Source organism: Hylobates moloch, unplaced genomic scaffold (assembly GCF_009828535.3).
Source record: "Hylobates moloch isolate HMO894 unplaced genomic scaffold, HMol_V3 SCAFFOLD_20, whole genome shotgun sequence".
Classification (NCBI taxonomy): Eukaryota; Metazoa; Chordata; class Mammalia; order Primates; family Hylobatidae; genus Hylobates; species Hylobates moloch.
In genome coordinates, this window is record NW_026652295.1 from 36,766,442 (window position 1) to 36,788,881 (window position 22,440).

At 47.6% G+C, this 22,440-nt stretch overlaps 2 protein-coding genes across 12 annotated transcripts in view; one reads left to right on the forward strand and one right to left on the reverse strand.

Moving 5' to 3' along the window:
• ZFAND3 (zinc finger AN1-type containing 3) overlaps positions 1-5,902 on the forward strand; it is a 378,840-nt gene extending 372,938 nt beyond the window's left edge. The window contains exon 6 of one of the 2 annotated variants that reach the window (XM_058432668.1): positions 3,926-5,902. In XM_058432668.1, the coding sequence (XP_058288651.1) occupies positions 3,926-4,114 (189 nt within the window). In that variant the 3' untranslated portion in view covers positions 4,115-5,902. The remainder of the gene's footprint in view (positions 1-3,925) is intronic. The other variant, XM_032141222.2, reaches the window with a different exon arrangement.
• BTBD9 (BTB domain containing 9) overlaps positions 1-22,440 on the reverse strand; it is a 495,597-nt gene that overhangs the window by 11,115 nt on the left and 462,042 nt on the right. For all 10 annotated transcript variants that reach the window (XM_032141217.2, XM_058432661.1, XM_058432663.1 and 7 more), the window contains one exon: positions 15,459-15,537. In XM_032141217.2, coding sequence (XP_031997108.1) covers positions 15,459-15,537 — 79 coding nt within the window. The remainder of the gene's footprint in view (positions 1-15,458; positions 15,538-22,440) is intronic.

A 22,440-nucleotide genomic window follows, 5' to 3' on the forward strand; every position in this document is an offset into this window, starting at 1 on the left:
GTAATCCAGCATATAAACAGAACCAAAGACAAAAACCACATGATTATCTCAATAGATGCAGAAAAGGCCTTTGACAAAATTCAACAACGCTTCATGCTAAAAACTCTCAATAAATTAGGTATTGATGGGACGTATCTCAAAATAATAAGAGCTATCTACGACAAACCCACAGCCAATATCATACTGAATGGGCAAAAACTGGAAGCATTCCCTCTGAAAACAGGCACAAGACAGGGATGCCCTCTCTCACCACTCCTATTCAACATAGTGCTGGAAGTTCTGGCCAGAGCAATCAGGCAGGAGAAGGAAATAAAGGGTATTCAATTAGGAAAAGAGGAAGTCAAATTGTCCCTGTTTGCAGATGACATGATTTTATATCTAGAAAACCCCATTGTCTCAGCCCAAAATCTCCTTAAGCTGGTTAGCAACTTCAGCAAAGTCTGAGGATACAAAATCAATGTACAAAAATCACAAGCATTCTTGTACACCAATCACAGACAAACAGAGAGCCAAATCATGAGTGAACTCCCATTCACAATTGCTTCAAAGAGAATCAAATACCTAGGAATCCAACTTACAAGGGATGTGAAGGACCTCTTCAAGGAGAACTACAAACCACTGCTCAATGAAATAAAAGAGGATACAAACAAATGGAAGAACATTCCATGCTCATGGGTTGGAAGAATCAATATCGTGAAAATGGCCATACTGCCCAAGGTAATTTATAGATTCAATGCCATCCCCATCAAGCTACCAATGACTTTCTTCACAGAATTGGTAAAAACTACTTTAAAGTTCATATGGAACCAAAAAAGAGCCCGCATCGCCAAGTCAATCTTAAGCCAAAAGAACAAAACTGGAGGCATCACGCTACCTGACTTCAAACTATACTACAAGGCTACAGTAACCAAAACAGCATGGTACTGGTACCACAACAGAGACATAGATCAATGGAACAGAACAGAGCCCTCAGAAATGATGCCGCATAGCTACAACTATCTGATCTTTGACAAACCTGACAAAAACAAGAAATGGGGAAAGGATTCCCTATTTAATAAATGGTGCTGGGAAAACTGGCTAGCCATATGTAGAAAGCTGCAACTGGATCCCTTCCTTACACCTTATACAAAAATTAATTCAAGATGGATTAAAGACTTATATGTTAGACCTAAAACCATTAAAATCCTACAAGAAAACCTAGGCAATACCATTCAGGACATAGGCGTGGGCAAGGACTTCATGTCTAAAACACCAAAAGCAATGGCAACAAAAGCCAAAATTGACAAATGGGATCTCATTAAACTAAAGAGCTTCTGCACAGCAAAAGAAACTATCATCAGAGTGAACAGGCAACCTACAGAATGGGAGAAAATTTTTGCAACCTACTCATCTGACAAAGGGCTAATATCCAGAATCTACAATGAACTCAAACAAATTTACAAGAAAAAAACAAACAACCCCATCAAAAAGTGGGCAGAGGACATGAACAGACACTTCTCAAAAGAAGACATTTATGCAGCCAGAAAACACATGAAGAAATGCTCATCATCACTGGCCATCAGAGAAATGCAAATCAAAACCACAGTGAGATACCATCTCACACCAGTTAGAATGGCCATCATTAAAAAATCAGGAAACAACAGGTGCTGGAGAGGATGTGGAGAAATAGGAACACTTTTACACTGTTGGTGGGACTGTAAACTAGTTCAACCATTGTGGAAGTCAGTGTGGCGATTCCTCAGGGATCTAGAACTAGAAATACCATTTGACCCAGCCATCCCATTACTGGGTATATACCCAAAGGACTATAAATCATGCTGCTATAAAGACACATGCACACGTATGTTTACTGCGGCACTATTCACAATAGCAAAGAGTTGGAACCAACCCAAATGTCCAACAACGATAGACTGGATTAAGAAAATGTGGCACATATACACCATGGAATACTATGCAGCCATAAAAAATGATGAGTTCGTGTCCTTTGTAGGGACATGGATGAAACTGGAAAACATCATTCTCAGTAAACTATCGCAAGGACAAAAAACCAAACACCGCATGTTCTCACTCATAGGTGGGAATTGAACAATGAGAACTCATGGACACAGGAAGGGGAACATCACACTCCGGGGACTGTTGTGGGGTGGGGGGAGGGGGGAGGGACAGCATTAGGAGATACACCTAATGCTAAATGACGAGTTAATGGGTGCAGGAAATCAACATGGCACATGGATACATATGTAACAAACCTGCACATTGTGCACATGTACCCTAAAACCCTAAAGTATAATAAAAAATAAATAAATAAATAAAAAACAAAAAAAAAGAAAAATAAAATAAAATAAAAATAATAAAGTGCTTAAAAACAAAAAACAAAACAAAACAAAACTAAAAAAGTTATTTAAAAAGGAATATAAGTTGTTTGTGGTGACAAATTCAAATAACAAGTATTTTAAAAATCTGGATGACAAGAAACCTTTAAACCTTGGAATCCTCTGATTTAGCAATTTGGAATCAATAGGAAAGAGTCATTTTCAAATCAGAAAGAACAGAATTTGGTAACAGACTGGATGAGACTGATAAAGGAAAGAAAAGTGCCCACAGTGACTGTCAGGGTTCCCTGGAAGGGATGGGGACGGGCATACTGTGGTGCCACAGAAAGTGGCAGCAGCAGGTCCCGGGCTCCAGGCACAGCAGCTCAGACCTGCACTCATGCCAAAGACTCTCACAGACCCTTTCCCTGCAGTGATTTCACTGAGTGCAGACTCCAGCAGGTGCGCCCACAGCACGGCTCCTGCCCTCAGGACCTCTCAGGCAGATGGGGGCAGAGGCACCTCTGTGCTGGGGCCTGTGTTCACTCTTCTGCAAATGGCAAGTGGCAGGCTGGGAATGAACCTCAGGGCTGTGCATCCCTTAAGCCTGGACCTTTCCACTGTATCAACATGCCTGCCTCACACAAACAATTCTACCAGCATGGGATCAGTAATAGTTCATACATCAGGTGTGTGAGAAACTAATTTTGCCTGGAAGAGAGGTCAGGGCAGGCTACAGAGAGGAAGGTGTGCACAGGTGAGGCCTTGAGGGGTTGGGAGGCAGGGAGGGGAGCTGCTTTCCAGGCAAAGGGAATGAGGAGAAGATTTCCACATAAAGATCTGGGCCCTGGCACCTCACTCCTGGCAGCCTGTCTACAGTTCACTCTGGTCACCCCTCTGTGGAGCAGTGTGCCTGCCTCAGTCATCTCTGTTGATGATTTAAGCCTAGCAGCCTTCAGCCAAATGTGGCAAGTGTGTAAGCCAACACCCAGCTAGCTCCTGGACCACTCAGATGCCCATCAACGTGTACGAGGCTGGGGTTACTTCTCCTGGGACCCCAGAAATCCTCAGATTTGCACGCAATGCAAATGGGCATTCGGGGGGGGGGGTCCTGTGGGTGGTCCCAATTCTGTTCTTGGGAGCGGGAGTGAAAAGCAAGCCTGTCGTGGGGAAACTGGCACCCTCACTGGTGGCCACGCTGTTGGGGCTGGGCGTGAAGCTGCCTCCAGCCCTTGGAGAGGAGTGTGAGGGAAGGGAGGCGGCAGTGCTTTTTATACACAGGAGCTGGAGGAGGGTGATGGCAGCTTGGAGGAAGTCATCACTGCCATGGTAGGGGGGAAATCTGGAAATACTAGGCATGTGGCCCTCCCCTTCCCACCGTAACCCCAAGCTCCTCAGCCCACTTCTTTCCACCAGGCACCTTTGGGCCTCCCTCTAGGTGGAACAGCCAAGTCCTGAGTCTCTCTTTGCTCAGAAGCTCATGTGATTCAATTTCTTTTCTCCAACCTTTCCCAAGACTGCAATACCTCTTGGAAAGGATGTGACCAAAAGTGGCTGAGACATACTGGGCAGAGCCGCACTACTGATTTATCATTCTCCCTTCCCCTTTTCAGCAATCATGTATCCCATTAGCCTGTTTGATTGCCGCTGCTCACAAAGGGGCACCTTCGCTGAACCGTCTTCAATGGCCTCTGGATCTCTCCCCCGAGAGAAGCCGGCTAATTTGGAATGTGGTCGTGTGTATGAATCCGACACAGCCTCAGTCACAATCGGGTGTCCTTTTCTGTAGCTGCTGTTTATGATCACTTTGCCTGGCCTCTCTGGGAGCCATAATTCACCACATGCTGGAGATAGCCTGGGTGTTCTTTTCTCCGTGAACCCTGGACACAATGCACACAAATGTGCTAGCCCCTTCTTGGTGACTAGGCTAATTCCTCAGCTGCTTGGTGGCTGCTGCCTCTCATTAGAAGGATTCCCTGAGCACTATTTGCTTGACAAATTTTCAAGGTTTTTAAAAGCAGAAGCCTTTGCTAATTTTCCCAAGTTGGCATAAGAGTCCACTGTGAACTGCAGCAGAAATTGGGGAAATTTAATAAATGTTGATCAATGACTCTGCCTTGCTTTCCTGGTTCCTCCTGAGTAACTTCCACAGACTGCTTTCATGCCAACCAATACAAATAGGATTTCTCATCCAAGCTTTCAACTTACAAATACAAGTTGACGAATCTTTATAAAATAGATGCCTGCCTCTTGATGTCTGTCCACAAGTCAGATGCAAAGCCATGGCTTCTAACTTACACTCCCCTAAAGATCCCCTATTTCCCTTTCACAGTGGCTGGTGTGGTGGCATCACACACCCACCCAGCGTTCAGTGACATAACAGATCCTGACGATGGTCACCATTAACATCTCTCTTATGCTCGCCTCAGAGCAGAAGTTAACAGTCCATCTACAGACTGCAGAGATGTTTTGTTTTTGTTCTTTAAAAATGAAGACGAGTGCCCCCAACAAAATATCCCTTTTGATAAACCTTGGTTTTTTGTGTGCATCTAAACAGCCCAACACATTGTTTTCAGTTAGGGGCTGGGCATGGTGGCTCACACCTTGTAATCACAGCACTTTGGGAGGCTGAGAGAGGCGGATCACTTAAGGTCAAGAGTTCGAGACCAGCCCGGCCGACGTGTCGAAACCTGGTCTCTACTAAAAATACAAAAATGAGCCAGGTGTGGTGGCGGGTGCCTGTAATCCCAGCTGCTCGGGAGGCTAAGACAGGAGAATTGCTTGAACCTGGGAGGCGGAAGTTGTAGTGAGCCGAGATGGCGCCACTGCACTCCAGCCGGAAGACTGAGTGAGACTCTGTCTCAAAAACAAACACAACAAAAAACAAAACCAGGAATTACTTCATAGGGAGACATTCCCAAATTGCGAGCAACAAATTTTCAGTATTGCTTAGGGTGATAGGATACCCAAATATTTTTGCACTAGGTATGGAGGTAAGTTTCTGGGTGACAATGCTTATATATGGCAACAGCTTTTAAAAAAACTTTACAATATCATTTTCTCATATTCACGTAGGCCAGGGGATCCACAGATAATTGGAACTCTGATGCTTGGAAGGTTCTGGAAGAAGAGCCTTTCCAATCCCTATCACCCCAGGCAGCCCTGGAATTCCTGCCCTGTTTTTTATGTGTGTACACTCCAGAGTTCCAGGGAGAGAGTTACTTTCTTGTCTTAATGGATTCGGCCATAGAGTGGTAGAGGTATCTTTTAGTTATTTTTTTGAAAAACTAAGAAACAAAAAAAGGGAAGTGTTCTTGTTTGCAGGCTTCTGGGATGCCTGAATCTCCCCACCTGATAGATGTGGCCTCACCAGGGCCCCCTTCCCACACCGGACAGGCACCAAGAGAGCCCGGCCATTGCCCTGCTCTCCCCGCAGGGCTGGCCCATGTGTCTCTGGCTGCCTGGGCGGTTCTTCACTTTGTGTGACCAGGCTCTGCATGCACCTTCTGTCTCACAGGGCTCTAGCTGCGTGGAGGCTTCCAGCATCACCCCTCACTGCTGGCACAGCAATGGGACACATCTGAGGGGACCCTCACAAGCTGCTGTCTCCATGCATCTCACTGCTGGGAGGCTCCTGGGTACTCATCTGCCCAGGTCTGGGGGCACTTTCTCCCAGGCCAGCTGAGGGTGGAGAATTATTGTTGCTCCAATACGACAGATCTGAGGATTGTGCAGTGTCTGAAACGACCATATGTGCTCAGTGTTGTCCTGCTTTTCTTCTCTTTTCTTCCAATAAAATCTTTCATAACAAACATTTAAATATAAAGAAGCCCATGAAAGGTCTTTTTTTTTTTTTTTTTTTTTTGAGACAGAGTCTTGCTCTGTCACCCAGGCTGGAGTGCAGTGGCGCGATCTCGGCTCCCTGCAAGCTCCGCCTCCCGGGTTCACGCCATTCTCCTGCCTCAGCCTCCCGAGTAGCTGGGACTACAGGCGCCCACCATCACGCCCGGCTAATTTTTTTTTTTTAAGTAGAGACGGGGTTTCACCGTGTTAGCCAGGATGGTCTCGATCTGACCTCGTGATCCGCCCGCCTGGGCCTCCCAAAGTGCTGGGATTGCAGGTGTGAGCCACCGCGCCCGGCCTAAAAGCTCTTCTTTTATAATTATGAAACGAACTAAGTATTTTTCTGCCTTTTTTCCTGTCTCACTGGGAAGGAAGCTTTAAGATCTAGTTCACTCTCCTTATTTCAAAGGCAAGTGTCCTGAGAGGCAGGGAGGTGAAATGACACTGGGGCCACACAGCTGGCTGGAGGTGAAGCTGGCACCAGTGCCGAGGCCCCTCCCTTCCTTCCACTCACTGCTCGCTCCCCTCAGTGCATCCTCCGCCTCCCTGCCTGCCCAGTGCTGGTTCGTGGAACCAGCTTCTAGAGCCTCCACACCCCTTTCTTCTTAGCCTGGCTCTTCTGAGGCACCTGGCTTTGATCATTATCTGCAGGTATAATCCTTAAATCCAAGTTTTTGTTTGGATGGCTCAGCTTTCACTGCCTCTCCCCCAGCCTACATTTTTGTGCAACCGAATGCTTCCAGACTCTCTCATAACCATCAGAGCTCTGCCATCCTCCAAGGGCATGGCAGTCACAGCCGTGATGCCATCTTCAGTTATTCCTTCATCTGGCTTCAGGCTGTCACAAGTGATTCCTGAGAGCTTATTCCCCTTGGAATCCCGCACCAATGCGCTGGCCCATGGTCTGATTTATGGAGGGGTTACTGTGTGCCAGGCACTGGGCTGGGTGCTGAGGACACAAAGATGCTACAACACAGTCTCTGCTCTCAAGAACTGCAGCGTGGTGGGGAGCCAGTCAGAGCCTCCTGCTCGGACTATTATGCAGATTCACAGGTGCCAGGCTGCCCGCTGGGCCTGACTATCCCGGCTGTCCCTGCACTGCCTCCTCGCTGGCCCAGTACCTGGCATACACCATACAGGGCCTCCATGCTGCCATCTGAAACCTAAGTTTGTTTCCGTCATTTCTGTTCCCAAGCAGGTTTTCTTTGTGGGCATCCATTTCCAGTTGCTGGGACATGAAGCCCCTGGAGGGCCAGGTTCTCTCCCGCACAGAAGTGGAGTCTGAAGCCTGGAATGGTGCTCTCTGCAGACCAGGAGCTTTTGCAGGGAGGGGTCTGCCTCTCCATTTGCTCTCTCTGCGCTCTGCCACCGGGACGTCTGCTTCATGCTGCTGCTGGCCCACTGGGAGTTCTGGCCCTGGAGCCAGCATGTGACTGCTTTGAGGTGCTGCTGGGCTGAGACGATGGTCTTCTGGAGGATGCTGCCGGGGAAGTCCTCACGGGGCCAGAGAGAGTGGAATCAGACCTGGGGCAGGGGGACCTCAGAAATAATTATCACCACGCCAGGAAGGAGCATTTGTTTCATTTTTTTTTTTTAAGAGTCTGTTTCCCTGTTTTGTTTTTTTCCACTACAGCCACAGGTTGCTATGGGAACGAGGGTGGCATGGGAGCCCAGAGCCACTCACTGGTCTGACCGAAGCCTGTAAATAAATTCTGCCTCACTCCAGGCCCTGAGCCGAGTGGTCCTGGAGGGCAGCTCAAGCAGCCACTTGTAGACTTTCTGTCCTGCTGCTGTCAGCTCATGCAGATGCTCCTGTGACACGCTCGTGGGCTGATCACTCTCCTTGGAATAAGGAGCGGCGAGCCTGCAGAGTGCTCTGCACCCTCCCACCCTCCCAGGTCCTCTCAGATATAAACTCATTCATGGCTCCCAAACTCCAAGGGCCAGGATCACTCGATCCATTTTACAGATCAGGACTCACCCTCCTCCTTCAGGGCTGGCTGCTGTCTTCATTCACTGATGTCTCTACCATCAATCAGGTACAGCCATTTGAAATCTCACCCAGAGTTAAGGGGCTTTTTAATGGGGATTCATTTCTACCAGGTGGTGAAGCTGCCATCCCCTTAAGGAAGGGTCCTGCCTCAGTTTCTCCCCAAGATCTAGCACAAACTGGTGTGCACAGCATGCTCACAGCCACCTGCTTATCAATGCCTGACTCATAGAGTTCTGGGCCAGGGTGCAGCTGGGCTCATTTTGCACATTGCCGTCTATTATGCCTTTGTGGGAGATGCAGCCGCCTTGATGTTATAGCCAGACTGCCTGGATTCACATTCTGATTCTGCCACTCAAGACTGGGGTGATCTCGTACAAATTAGTTAATGTCTCTCAGCCTCAGTTGCCTCTAAACTTTCTACTGCCAAAACTGTATGCTATAAGGCACAGTTTTCCCATAGAAATACCATGTGGGACAAGAAACAGTGGTGCCTCCCCCTCACTGAGGAAACCCCAATTCTGGCTCAGATAAGATTCGTCCCCTTGCTTTCTTTTTCTTAGCAGTGTTACCAGTTGTGTATGCATGAATGTTGTAGTGAAGCTTTGCCTGCTTTTGAAGTTTCCATGAATGTAATCCTAGTATACGTACTCTTTGGTGTCTGGCTTCTGTCCTTCAAGATGCTATTATGTTCATCCACCTATAGTCCCTGCAGCCCGTTGTATGAGATGCTGTGCTTTGCTTACCCATCCTCTGTGGATGGATGCTCGTGGTGTCCCATTGGGTTCAGGATGAACAAGGCTGCGGTGACAGCATCCTCACTCTTGCCTCCTAAACTGGCACAAGAGCTTCGTTGGAGAATACACAGAGGAGTGGAAGTGAATGCTCAGCCACAGGGTGAATGTGTGCACATGCTCCTTTAGGACAAAACACCAAACTCTTCTCCAGAGTGACAGGGTCAGTCCATCTGCCCACAGCACTGGAGGAGAACTGCCCACTGCTCCACAATTTTGCCAACACTTAGTATTGAGTTTCCTCATCTTTAAAAGGAGGGTGAGAGTGGAACCTACTTCCTATATGAGGATTAAATCATGTCATAAATATAAAGGGCTGGAAGAGAACCTGTCACACAGTAAGTGCTCAGCAAATATTAGCTACTATTACTGTGATTAATAATAATGATTATTATTATAAGGGTCCTAAGCTAGGAGATGCTGAGATATCTGGTGCACATACTTTTCCATTTACAAATGTTTCTGGTTTAAGAAAATCCTCCATATAGGAACTCTGTACTGGAATGCCACGGCCTCTTGATAATGAAAGGTTGATTTACTACGTCTTTTCCTTTATTGCTTTCTTTGATTGACTGACTGGGAGGGGGAGAGATGGGTGTACAGATGAGATCACTCACCCATTCATTAAGCTAACAGGTCCTCTATGCTTACACGTGCCAGGCACCCTGCTAGGTGCCAGGGATACAAAGATGAATATGACACAGCCTCTCTCCTCACTATATAAATTCAGTAAGTAAAATGGAACCTGAGAGCTGCCTAAAGCCTGTCAATACCATCCTGAGTTTCTGTTATTGACTTGGTAAAAGCTTTAATGTAGGTTCTTGTGAGCAGAAACCCTGTCTTTCTGAATACATTGCAGTGAGTTTCCTTTTCCTACAGTCCTTTTTAACCCTCAAGACTGCTTGTGGGCCCCTGAGCTCCCTGCGTACTGAAAAAAATCACTCCAGAACTTTCAAACCCACGTTTTTATAAAAGCCATAAAAAGAAACAGGCATAACTTCTGTTTCTTGAACATCGCTGCCTGATTTTCATGGGTGCATAGAATTGATCTTATTTACTCCCAGTTGAGTTTATTTAAGGATGTAGGTATGTGCCTCTGTTATTTGCTCAGATAATTAATAACATGAAATGGAAGGGTTTCTGGGAGACCCCGTACATCAGAACCAGTGTGGTTTTGAGCAGTTTTTGGGGCTGAAACTAAAGATTCCCTCAATGTTTGTAATGTTGTTGACAAGGTCTAGTTTATTTTAGACAGGAGAGACTTAGAAGAGGGGCAGTGTCTGTCTCCCCAGTGGCTCAGAGTCGATTAGCATTGAAGGAATGACCGTGAGCTTGCTGAGCTGGCAGCTGAGACCACCATAAGGTGACTGAGGAGATGGTCAAGAAGGACCTCCTTGGCCACAGGCAGTGGGGACAATCAGATGCATGGAAACAATGGAAGCGGAGGGTGGATGTGCTGAAAGACACACCGACATCTGTCTGCCATCTAGTGCTGCGCATGGGAGGAAGACAAAGGAGTCGGGGGAAGCGTTTGAGGGTAAAGAAAAGACACGCGTGAGCACCGGGCCAAGCACAGGGGAGCTTCCAGAGCCAGGTGAGCAGGGAGCAGAGGACGACAGAAGCACACACTGGGGGGAAGTGAAAGTGGAGTGCTCTGAGGAGTTAAGATAAATGATAAGGATGATACCGGGTACACAAGGAACAGGGGTTACAGAAGGAAGTGGTGGAGTCTTTAAGAGGTAAGCATTGGGGGAATTTATTGACAGAAGTCATAAATGTAGCTAAAAAATTAAATGAATTCGTTGCTGCGGTGCTCACAAAGGAAGATGAGAGACCAATGCCAGTAGCAGACGTACACTTCCCAGAGGAGAGGGATGGAATGCCGCAGGAAATCAGAAGCGTGCCAGAGCAGGTGATCAAGAAATCTACACTCACAGACTGCCGCGGCCGCTGTCGCCTGAGAGCTGGACGGATCGGAGGGAAGCGGGGAAAATTAGCATGCAGCAGACGGAGGCTGAGCCTTTGGATGCAGGAAGACCTGGCCGACTGGAGCAAGACAGATACACACCTACAGCAGGCAAGAAATCCCAGTCCGCCTTAGCTCAGTCAGGCCAGCCTGGGGGACCTGCTCCCACGCACTGCCTGCTGTCCGCCTTCTCCTATTCCAGCAGCTGCCGGGGGTGTTTGGAGTTTGGGGCAGTTTCCATGGTCACTGTTGCAGAGCTATCAACTCGCTGAGCTCCTGCCCCCAAGAATGACTTCAGGTCTCTCTAAACAGCCGGCCGCTCTGCTAGCTGCTACTTACACACTGCCCAGGCCACTTCCCACCTTTTGCCAAACTGCCCAGCCACCGTCTTCTCTTGAACGCTCTTCCACAGGAGCCTCCATGCTGTGCTTCCCCACCAGTCCCTGCTCTGCCCGCCCCTCTCTTGATGGCGAAGCACCTGCAGAAGACAGGCCTACCTGGGCCATTTGGCACAGCGTGTGTTCTACCAGATTTCCCTTTATTGTGCGCACACAGACAGACAGACCTTTCCATGCCATAGACCAACTCCATCGATAGTTTTTGAAGCTAGCATAAAATCTCTGGGTTCACAAACGCTGAGTAGCTAAAGGGAAACAGAGTGTTTCTCTGGCTCTGACTAAAACGAAGGCCACTGTTATGGACTGATGCTTGTGTCCCTCCCAAATTCCTCAGTGGAAGCCCTAACCCCTAATGGAATGGGATTAGAAGTGGGGTCTTTGGGAAGTGATCAGGTTCAGCAGAGGTCATGAGGGTGGAACCCCCATGATGGGATTGCTGTCCTTACAGGAAAAGAGACCGAGCGCTCATCCCTGCGCCCTCTGTCACTCTCTCTCGCGGAAGTGCACACACCAAAGAAGGCCGTCTGAGGACAGAACCCAGAAGACGGCCCTCACCAAGAACCAGAGCCTGCTGGCACCCTGACCTCAGACTCCCAGCCTCTGGGACTGTGAGAAATCAATGTGTTACTTTAGCCAACGGAATAGCCAGCTGAGACAGCTGCTGATGTTACTTAGCAAACAAGCAGGGACAGACAGAGGAAACCCTGCGTCCTCTGCCCTCCAGGCCACGCTCCATAGTGAGAGAGGTACCCTGACCCCTGTTTTTGATGGCACAGTTCTGGCTCCCACGGGACTGTGAATCAGGGTGGTGCCGCACTCTCATCTCCAGCCTCCTGTCCTATGCTGCGGCCCTCCCCAGCTTCACGAAGTGCTCTTGTCCATGCAGTCATATCCTCTAGAGCTGTCTCTCCCAGGAATCCTGCTTGACTAGCCCAAGTCATCCTCCTTCCCTGATGTGACCCCTGTCCCTCACGCCTCTGAACTGCCATACTGGCTTACACATATTTCCATTGTTCTCTAAGATAGGTGTTACAACTTTTTTCAAATAATGTCCCAGAACCCAGTATGCTGCAGTAAAGAACATTCTCTGAGGGTTTGCTGTATTCTTGATGCCCAATAAAGTTCAGCTTTATTGTACATTTTGTGTTTTTTGAGTCAGGGTCTCACTCTGTTGCCCAGGGCTGGAGTGCAGTGGTGTAATCATAGCTCACTGCAGCCTCGAACTCCTAGGCTCAAGCGATCCTCCTGCCTCAGCCTCCTGGGTAACGGGGACTATAGGTGCACACCACCGTGCCTGCTAATTGGTTTTCTTTCTTTCTTTTTTTTTTTTTTATTGAGATGGAGCCTCGTTCTGTTGCCGAGACTGGAGTGCAGTGGCACGATCTCGGCTCGCTGCAACCTCAGCCTCCTGGGTTTAAGCGATCCTCTTGCCTCAGCCTCCCATGTAGCTGGGATTACAGGTACGTACCAACATGTCCAGCTAATTTTTGTATTTTTAGCACAGATGGGGTTTTACCATGTTAGCCAGGCTGGTCCCGAACTTCTGACCTCAAGTGATCCATCTGCCTTGGCCTTCCAAAGTGCTGGGATTACAGGCGTGAGCCACCAGGCCCCGCCATTTTTTTTTTTTTTTTTTAAGTAGAGACAAGGTCTCGCTATGTTTCCCAGGTTGGCCTTGAACTCCTGGGCTCAAGTGAACCTGTGGCCTCAGCCTCCCAAAGTGTTGGGATTACAGGTGTGAGCCAACGCACCTGGCTTATTGTGCCTTTTTTGTGCTCTGAGAATGAGATCCTGTTCATTATTTATTTTATGACTTAAGATGATTCCTGGCCCAGCATGGTAGCTCACGCCTGTAATCCTAGCACTTTGGGAGGCTGAGGCAGGTGGATCACCTGAGGTCAGGAGTTCGAGACCAGGCTGGCCAACATGGTGAAACCTGTCTCTACTAAAAAAATTTACAAAAATTGGCTGGGTGTGGTGGCGGGCACCTGTAATCCCAGCTAATTGAGAGGCTGAGGCAGAAGAATCACTTGAATGCAGGGGGCAGAGGTTGCAGTGAGCTGAGATTGTGCCACTGCACTCCAGCCTGGGTGACAGAGTGAGACTCTGTATTTAAAAAAAAAAAAAAAAAAAGATGTTTCCCAGTTGGCAACGCTACTTTGAGGCTTTTTCCCCCGATCAATAACTGATTCAAAAAGACAACTGAGCAAGTTATTCACTAGCCAAACGGGATGGATCACAAGTTAACTAGTGACCTACTATCCAACCCATTTAAAATGGCTGGTCCAATCTCCACCAAAGTGGTTGGGGACCCTTGCACAGATATTTTTGGGAAACTCATCATGAAAGAGAGGTCTTACACTCCAACTTCAGAGCTCTGTAATGGGAAATCATTCTTCATCTAGAATAGCTTTGAAAAAAAAGTCCAAGATTCTTTTCTTCTTCCTTGGTCACTGAGGTAACGGGGTTGGGACCGAGGGCAGCCCTAGAAGAAGGCCCTGGGCAGACTTGCCTTGCCGCTTCTTAGCCCTTTTTGACTTGAGAATTCCTTCTGCTGTAATACAAAATTTCTGGGTTCCATTTAGGAATTAAAAAAACTGATCTAGAATTTTTGGGGGGATGCAGTGCATGAAAAGCAAGAACTGCAAATGGAAAACAGTGAACTCGATTTCAATACGTTACTACGTAAAAATTTCAATTGTTTATGACCCGGTGTTTATAATTCTTGAATTTTTCTTTAGAAAACATCAGTTGGTTCCCTTTCATAGTTTTCAGATTTGTTTTGAAATAAAGAGGCAAGAGGAAGAGTTCCAGGTTTCTGTTTACAAGTTCCTCTCTGCAAGAAACACATTGTAGATGTGGACCATTTTTATTCTAAATAATAAAAAGCCAAAATGAATTTAAATTATCACAATATTTTCACGTTTAAAAATGCTTTTTGAAGTACCAGAAACACCTTGATGTGTTCTGGGGAAATTTTAATTCCATAAAGACAATGCATGAATCCCAAGCACAGGGCCCATTTGCTGGATGGAAACGAGGAGCCCTGTGTTCAAAAAGCAGTAAAAAACCTTTCTGCTTTCATCTAGGGTCTCTCTCTCAAGCTGTCATGCTGGTTATTATTTGCTACTTAATGTTGTGCTCCCTCGGGCACAGGGACACCCCACCCCCACCGCCCTGCCAGCCAGCGTAGCCCCTCACAGGCACCCAGGGCACTATCCTGTGACTTGAGCTCAAGACTCACACAAGACTCTGGCCCCGTCCGTCCCTGTGCCAGGGCCCCTTTTGGGGGTAGAGAGGGCAGTGATCATGGTGAGATGAGGAGGGGCAGGCCAAGCAGAACCCAGGCATCCTGGCTCAGGGAGTGGGTGGCTGACAGCTCATGGCAGGAAGGTGGGAAGGGGCAGGAGGCGGGATTGCATGTGGGCCGAGGCTCCAAGGTCCTGGTGTGTGTTCCACTGTGCCGTGGAGCTTCATTTATAAAACACAATTCAAAGGTAAAAAGACCCTAAGCATTTCAAGATGGTGCCACAGAGCATGAAACCTCAAGCACTGGGCCCCATGCGACTGTCCTGGTGGCACACCATAGAGCCAATCCTGCATAAATCTGAGAAAGGTCACGGAAAGGTAAAATTGCAGAAATGTTGCCACTTTTATGTTTCTCATCTACCTGTTGCATTTCGACCCATCATTTCCTATGCTGCCTCTCTTAAACCAGAGGTTCTTTGGAGGCACACGCTTGACACAGTGTGACTACAAAACAGCAAGGGAGTGATAAGTCAGCAGCACGGCCGCCTGCTAGACGCCATGCTCAGAGGGGCAAGGAACCTCATGCAATTGCTGTCATTTGGGAGGGCTGAGGACTCAGAGACAGGGGATGGGGTGTTTGACCTCTCAAGGCCTCTGTGGTTGGCCGATTCCACAGAGCTGTAGGAATTAGCAAAGCAGTAGGAGCTGGCTTTCATTTGCTAATGAAGAGATATCCAAAAATGATAATGATATCCCCACTGTGCAATTGCAGGACTTTCTCCACACCAAGCTGTCTGAAAAACAGGCCATTAGCAGGCAGAACAAACAATTCCACTTAACTCAGGATGTAGCATTTACCGTACATCATGAAATCTCATGACACCTCTCATGAAAAGAGACCCTTACCTCATTTGCTGTGTTGTGTGTCCCAACGATACGGATGAAGGAGGCAGGCTGCCTTTCAAAAGTTACTGACTGCCAGGACCTGTGAGAGGAAACAACCGTTTGCCTGATTAGATGGTGCAGTTAACTCTCTGACAGTGTGGCCGACGGAGTCATGCCCACTGAGAAGAGAGGGCTTCCTGTCCTCGGAGACCTGCACTATAGGAGGGGCAGGGAGCAGGGCTGCACCTAATGTATGGCTGAGAGAGGCAGGACATACACAGTGTCCCTATTCAGGAGCTTACAATCCCATCACAGAAGGCACTCCTCCCCATCTGTGAATGTCACTTAGGGTTCTTACAAAGCCCTCCATAAACAAGCACAAAGCGCAGACCAAGCTCATTACAACAAGGGGTGGGGGGATGGGGGAGGGATGGCATTGGGAGATATACCTAATGTTAGGTGACGAGTTGATGGGTGCAGCACACCAGCATGGCACATGTATGCATATGTGACAGGCCTGCACGTTGTGCACATGTACCCTAGAACTTGGAGTATAATTAAAAAAAAAAAAAAGTGCGGACAAATAGATGTAATCACGGTGGCAGGAGTTCATAAATACATTTCCCCATCTATAAAATGGGGCCATGACGGGGCCTACCCCAGGGCTGTTGGCAGAATAACCTCAGTCATTCATCAGATGCGCAGCCGACGGGGAGCAGTTACTCAGCACGGCAGGCTTCTGGGAGGAGGAGAGTTTTGAAGAGGGCAGGGATGTGGGAAGGCTGCAGAGTTCCAGCACTTGGGTTGGGGCAGTGGGGGTCCTGCACTCCCCTCTGACCCCACCACGTGAGTGATGGCAAGTTCTCCACAGGCCTCTACCCCCTCCCTTCCTGCTTCCAAAACGCTGCCCCCGACACCATCTATTCTCAAGACTGGCCTGACTCTGGGTGGTTTCAAAAGCATCCCCGATATTTTCAAGGCAATTCCTCATTGATCAGCATGGGCCAGGCCAGCTCATTTAAGACTCAGCAGAGCAGGCCCTGAACAGACCCTGAGAGGAGGAGTTCTGCTCTTGGTTGAACGCTCAGCAGCTCATCAGAATGCACTGGACACTGGAGGAGTGCATGGTACCCACGACTGTAAACTCCAATAATATTTTCTGTAATAAATGTGAGGAGTTCACAGTTGCTGCCATCCCTCCTCCGCTCTCACAGTGGAAATGCCAGCTGCTGGGAAGCTGTTTCCTGTAATTGTCTAATTACCAAGTAATGTTAGCAAAGAAAATATATATGTATTTGCAGTTTGTTTTTCCCCCTTTGGTTTCAGGTGTTCCATCTTCCCTCTCACTATGAACCTCCCACTGAGATTGATTCACTGCCGCCTGGACACCAGTCCCCTTAAGGTCATTAAAAAGTCATTACCATCTTGTGTGCAAAGTCTGTGCCCCGGAAACCAGTGTTCTGGACACAGAGTAAGAAAAATCACTGTCTCCATAAAAATGCTCTTATTCATACATGAAGGTGACGCCATCTGACCACGCTCAGGGCTTGTGCTGGTGGCCTATTTTCTCGGTGGGCAACTGCTGTCCTCCCAGACCCCCAGCTCTCTTGGGGGGTTTGCTAGATGGGATGCAGCCTGTGGGCCGGCAGAGGGGGCCTGCAGGCCCTGTGGGGTTTCCACAGGCCTAGCTGTCTCTTGTGAGCCAAGCAGTGGAACTGACCACACACTCATGTCCTTCCTCCAGCAGGTGAGGGGAAGTGAAGGGAGCAGCCCCTGGCCAAGGTTCACACTGTTTGGGACATCAGAGTCCCATCCCTGTCCCTAATGGAAGCTAAGAGTACACTAAAGCTGGCCCACTGGCTGCTACTCAGGACACACCTCCAGAAAGAGAAAAAGAAATAGGATGAGTGACAGTAGCTGGTGACAGCAGCTGGTGACAGCTATTAGGTTCAAGTCAGTTTCACAAAAAGCACTGGCATGGGGAGGCGGCGGGAGTGGAAGAAACTGAGCAAAGATTTTGTTCTTCTCAGCCTTCTAGCTCGATGCCTGTCAAATGTCCAAGTGATTCTGGACAGTTGGAAGCTCTTAGTCCTCAACTACATGCGTGTGGCTCTGAGAGTGAAGACAGGCCCAGAATCATGGCCCTGTGGTCCCACGCACTCCTCCCTCCACGATGTAGAGGAGGTTCGAGGAGCCCAGGCAGTGAGGTCTCGCTGGGAGCTGTCCTGGGCAGAACTGGCCTGAACCTGGGTCTCCCTCCCCTCTCTCTCTTGCTGTTCCTCTTGCCTCCACTCCCCTCTCCCTATGTCAGGCTTAGGGCTCTGGGCTCTGGGCTCTGGCCCCACTGCCCTTGCTTCTGCTTGGGGAGGCAGGGGAGGCAGGGCTGGCAGGGCAGCAGTCTGAGCGGGAGGGAACTTTGAGGAGTAAGAAGATCAGAAGGTCTCAATTTAATACCAATCTTCCATTACACTGCATTAATATCTAATCACACTGGACTTCAGCCTGAGAGTTGGATATATGATTTCATTTTCAGCAGAGCCAGATAGCAATTCTAAACCAAAGTATCAGTAGTAAGGGAAGTTGGTTAGGACGAGGAAATGAGCATCTGTCTCCCCCCATCAGATTCCATTTTCCCTGAACTTTTTCAGAATAACTTGCCATGCTGCTTGAAGGGGAAATGACAAGGTGGCACCAGAGTGGTCACCACCATGACTGTGCCACATTTGCAATCACTGTGAAACCTCAAAGGAGCTGCCTTGGCTGAGATTTCACAGGGCCAGAAAACCACCAGCATTGTTTAGTCAATGCAAAAGCTTGACTGCCATGTTTATTGGGCTTTATTGATAGCTGCATAACTATTCCAACTCCCCAGGTACCCAGAATCTCTTCTCTAGTAGGCAAAACTTCCAGGAAAGACAACAGACTGCTAGAGGCATGGCAGCCTGCCCAGTGCAGGGCCAGGGCTGGGCGCTGAGAGCAAGGTGTTTGAGCAGGAGCAATGAATTGTCAAAAAATAAATATGGTCTTAATAAAAACAAAAAAGCTTAACAAGAACAAAAAAACCCATGCAGGATTGATGTCCCAACCCCACACTGGCTCTCACTGGATGAACCGTTACCCTCTCCGGAATGCTGACAGAAATAACACCGGTCACCTGCTCACAGAAACGCATCTAGAATGAGGTCCCAATTATGTCCAATTTAAATATGTATCTATACACATAGGTATTATTTTTAAATTTTTAATTATTTTTTATTTAATAAAAATTTAAAACTTATTTACTTTTTAAATTGTTTATTTTTTGTTTATTCTTTCCCATACACACATGTGCAGAACTATACACATATGTATTAAAACATAGATGTCTATAAGAATGTTTGCCAAAATGTTGGTCCAGATTTTAGCTTTGGATGGAAGAATTTCAAGAGCCATTTAGTTTACTTTGGTGCTTTTCTGTACTGTTTGAACTTGGTAGAATGTATAATACACATAAGCATTAAACAAAGTACCTATCTTGCCTATTGTCCAAGGATTTAATAATGCAGATCACATGGCATGGAGCCAGTGAGAATGCCAGCACTGTATTATTAGGCCAAGTATTCCAGTGGAGAGGATCACGGGTGACGGTCAAGACAGCAGCCTTTACTCCTGGTCTTTCAGGACTGGGGGCAGTGAGGCTCAGGGGTGGAGAGCGTGGGCTCTGTACCCTGGCTGCCAGTGTCTGAATCTTTATTTTGTGCTTTTAACAGCTCTAGGACCTTAAGCAAGTTGCTTAGCCTCTCTAGGCTGCAGTCTCTTCATCTGTAAAATGGGAATAATAGGAATAACTACCTAAGTTTTTTTGGTAAAGATTAAATACATTAACAAATGTGAAACATCTAGGAAAGTATTGGCATTATACTAAATACTAAAAAAATTAGTTGATAGTGTTATTACCACTATAATTACATTCAGCCAGTGAGTCTGGACAAGATACACTGTGTTCCTGGGCCTCATCTGTGAGTTGTCAAGTTTGACAGTATATGATTCAATGATTACCACAGAGGTTCCTGGGACACCCAAGGTGACTCCCATCAGCACCCATGTCTTGGAGGCAGACAAGCAGCTGGGCTTTGGAAGAATTAAATAAGTATGTTTTGAATACATTCTTGCGCATGGCACCTGCTGGGTGTTATGGAGGACACGTGCAAGATGTAGTACCCCTTCCTTAAGAAGTGTGTAATCTCACCAGGGAGATTAGCTCTCCTTCCACAAACTCATTAGAGAACAATGCAAACAGTACAGTGGTCCCAACTTATAAACAGGTGATGTTCCAACACTTGCCTTGTAGTTGGTTGTTTGATGCTTAGAAACAATTTTTCCATAGAAATAAAGCTATAAATTTTGAGAGGGTGCCCAGACCCACCCACAAAACTCAGTTTAACCCATAATGAAGCTAAAATACTACGTATATGTGAAAGAGGAAGAAAAGAGATATTGTTGCCAGAGTAGTAATTAAGCCAGAAAAACAAGGGATTTAAAACAATCTTTCTAAAGCCGCTGCTTCTGGAATGAGGATGAAATTCTGCAAATGAAATCATGGGGATGTAGCTGGAACATGGTAGGCGGTCTGTTAATAAGGAAAGTTAAAATAACGGGCCAGGTTTGTCATCCTAAAAGACTTTCCCATCCACAGACCACTGTCTGGTTTACAAAGTGTCTTAGAGTCGTGATCTATCTCATTTGGTTCCCGGCACAATCTTTTGGGTAGGCAGCCAGGCAATCTGAATCCCATTTCAGAGGCGAGGAAACTGAGGCAAAGAGAAGAGAAGTAATCTGTGTGACATCCTAGAGCTGTCAGGATAGAGTCAGCAATAGAAGCCAGATTTAATGACCGTGAGCTTAGTTTCTTTCCACCAAAGGGCAAGATGAAGACCTTTCAAATAATTTAGAGGCCGAGGCACTGACTAGTCACTGTCTGCTGGGTTTTATTTTCCTGGCTCCCAGAATATTATTGACACCTCATTTACATGTCTGTGTCATGACTCCGGGGCCAGAAATCACAGTGGCCAGAACCATATGGATCATACACACGAGTGGAAGTCTCCGTTTCCCGTGTGAAGTAGGCGTGATAACAGTACTTACCATTTGGGGTTGTGAGGACTCAAGGAGAAAACACAAAGAGCATGGCATGTGGTGAAAGCAAATTAACTGTTGCCTATTACTCTCACACCTTTACATTCACGCATATGGCAAACTGGAAAGAAAATAGGCTCAGCAGGTGCTCTATGAAAAGATCAGTATGGAAAAAGGTCTGAAACAGAAGGCTTGCTCAAAAGCAAGTTAGAGGACAATATGTACAATATGGGATTCCACACACTAAACTGTATGCATGACTCAGGAAAACATACAGGTCTGTAAAATGGTGTGAAATATTCTGGAAGGATAGATGCTAAATTCTTGGCAGTGATTGTTCGCTGAGGAGAGGGTGAGGACTGGGACTGCTGATGGGGAACAAAGGAGATTTCAACATTAACTAGAATGTTTCATTTCTTTGATTAAAATAAAAAAGACTTGAAGTATATGCAAAAAATATTAAATATGGTCAATTCTGGGGATAAGTATGTGATACTTATAAATAATAAATACTTATTTTTATTCTTTTATGTATTTTAAACAGTTCTTGAAATAAATAAAAAGAGACAGAAGAGGAGAAAGGGATTAAAACAGTGTCTGTGTTCAGGTGGGCAGGAATTTGCTGGAGATGGAATTAGCTAAACTACAAATATAAAAATCAGGGGGGGAAGTGGAGTTGGTCCTGCAGTAGCAGTGTGGATCTGGCAGGTGGTGCTGCTGGCTCCAGCCAGCTGTGTCACCATCGGAAAGAAGCAGAGGACAGGAGAGCCACCGGGTGGGAGGAATGTACGGTCGCCATCAGCAAGGGAGGGTTTGCGTGAGTGGCTCTGCACGATAAGGACACTGCACAGGCCCATAAGCGACGAGAGAAAGGGTGACCATAGTGCTCAGCAGAGCAGCTCTCTGTCCTGAGCCTTGTTCTGCCTTCTCTGGGGATTCAGGATCCTCAGGCAAGGGTGAGGGTGCCTAGTCTTGAATCTGGAAAATTATGTGACTCAACTGCACATGCTCTAAAGGGAAAGCACATATCAGAACTTTTCGGGGTGGAGCCAAGATGGCCGAATAGGAACAGCTCCGGTCTCCAGCTCCCAGCCCCAGCGACACAGAAGACGGGTGATTTCTGCATTTCTGCTTGAGGTACCGGTTTCATCTCACTAGGGAGTGCCTAACAGTGGGTGCAGGACAGTCGGTGAAGCGCACTGTGCGCGAGCCGAAGCAGGGCGAGGCATTACCTCACTCGGGAAGCGCAAGGGGTCAGGGAGTTCCCTTTCCTAGTCAAAGAAAGGGGAAACAGACGGCACCTGGAATATCGGGTCAGTCCCACCCCGATACTGCGCTTTTCCAACGGGCCTGGAAAACGGCACACTAGGAGATTGTGTCCCGCACCTGGCTCGGAGGGTCCTGTGCCCACGGAGTCTCGCTGATTGCTAGCACAGCAGTCTGAGATCAAGCTGCAAGGCGGCAGCGAGGCTGGGGGAGGGGCGCCCGCCATTGCCCAGGCTTGCTTAGGTAAACAAAGCAGCCAGGAAGCTCGAACTGGGTGGAGCCCACCACAGCTCAAGGAGGCCTGCCTGCCTCTATAGGCTCCACCTCTGGGGGCAGGGCACAGACAAACAAAAACTCAGCAAGAACCTCCACAGACTTAAAGGTCCCTGTCTGACTGACAGCTTTGAAGAGAGTAGTGGTTCTCCCAGCACGCAGCTGGAGATCTGAGAACGGACAGACTGCCTCCTAAAGTGGGTCCCTCACCCCTGAGCAGCCTAACTGGGAGGCACCCCCCCAGTAGGGACAGACTGACACCTCATTCAACCGGGTACTCCTCTGAGACAAAACTTTCAGACGAACTATCAGACAGCTGAATTTGTGGTCTCACGAAAATCCGCTGTTC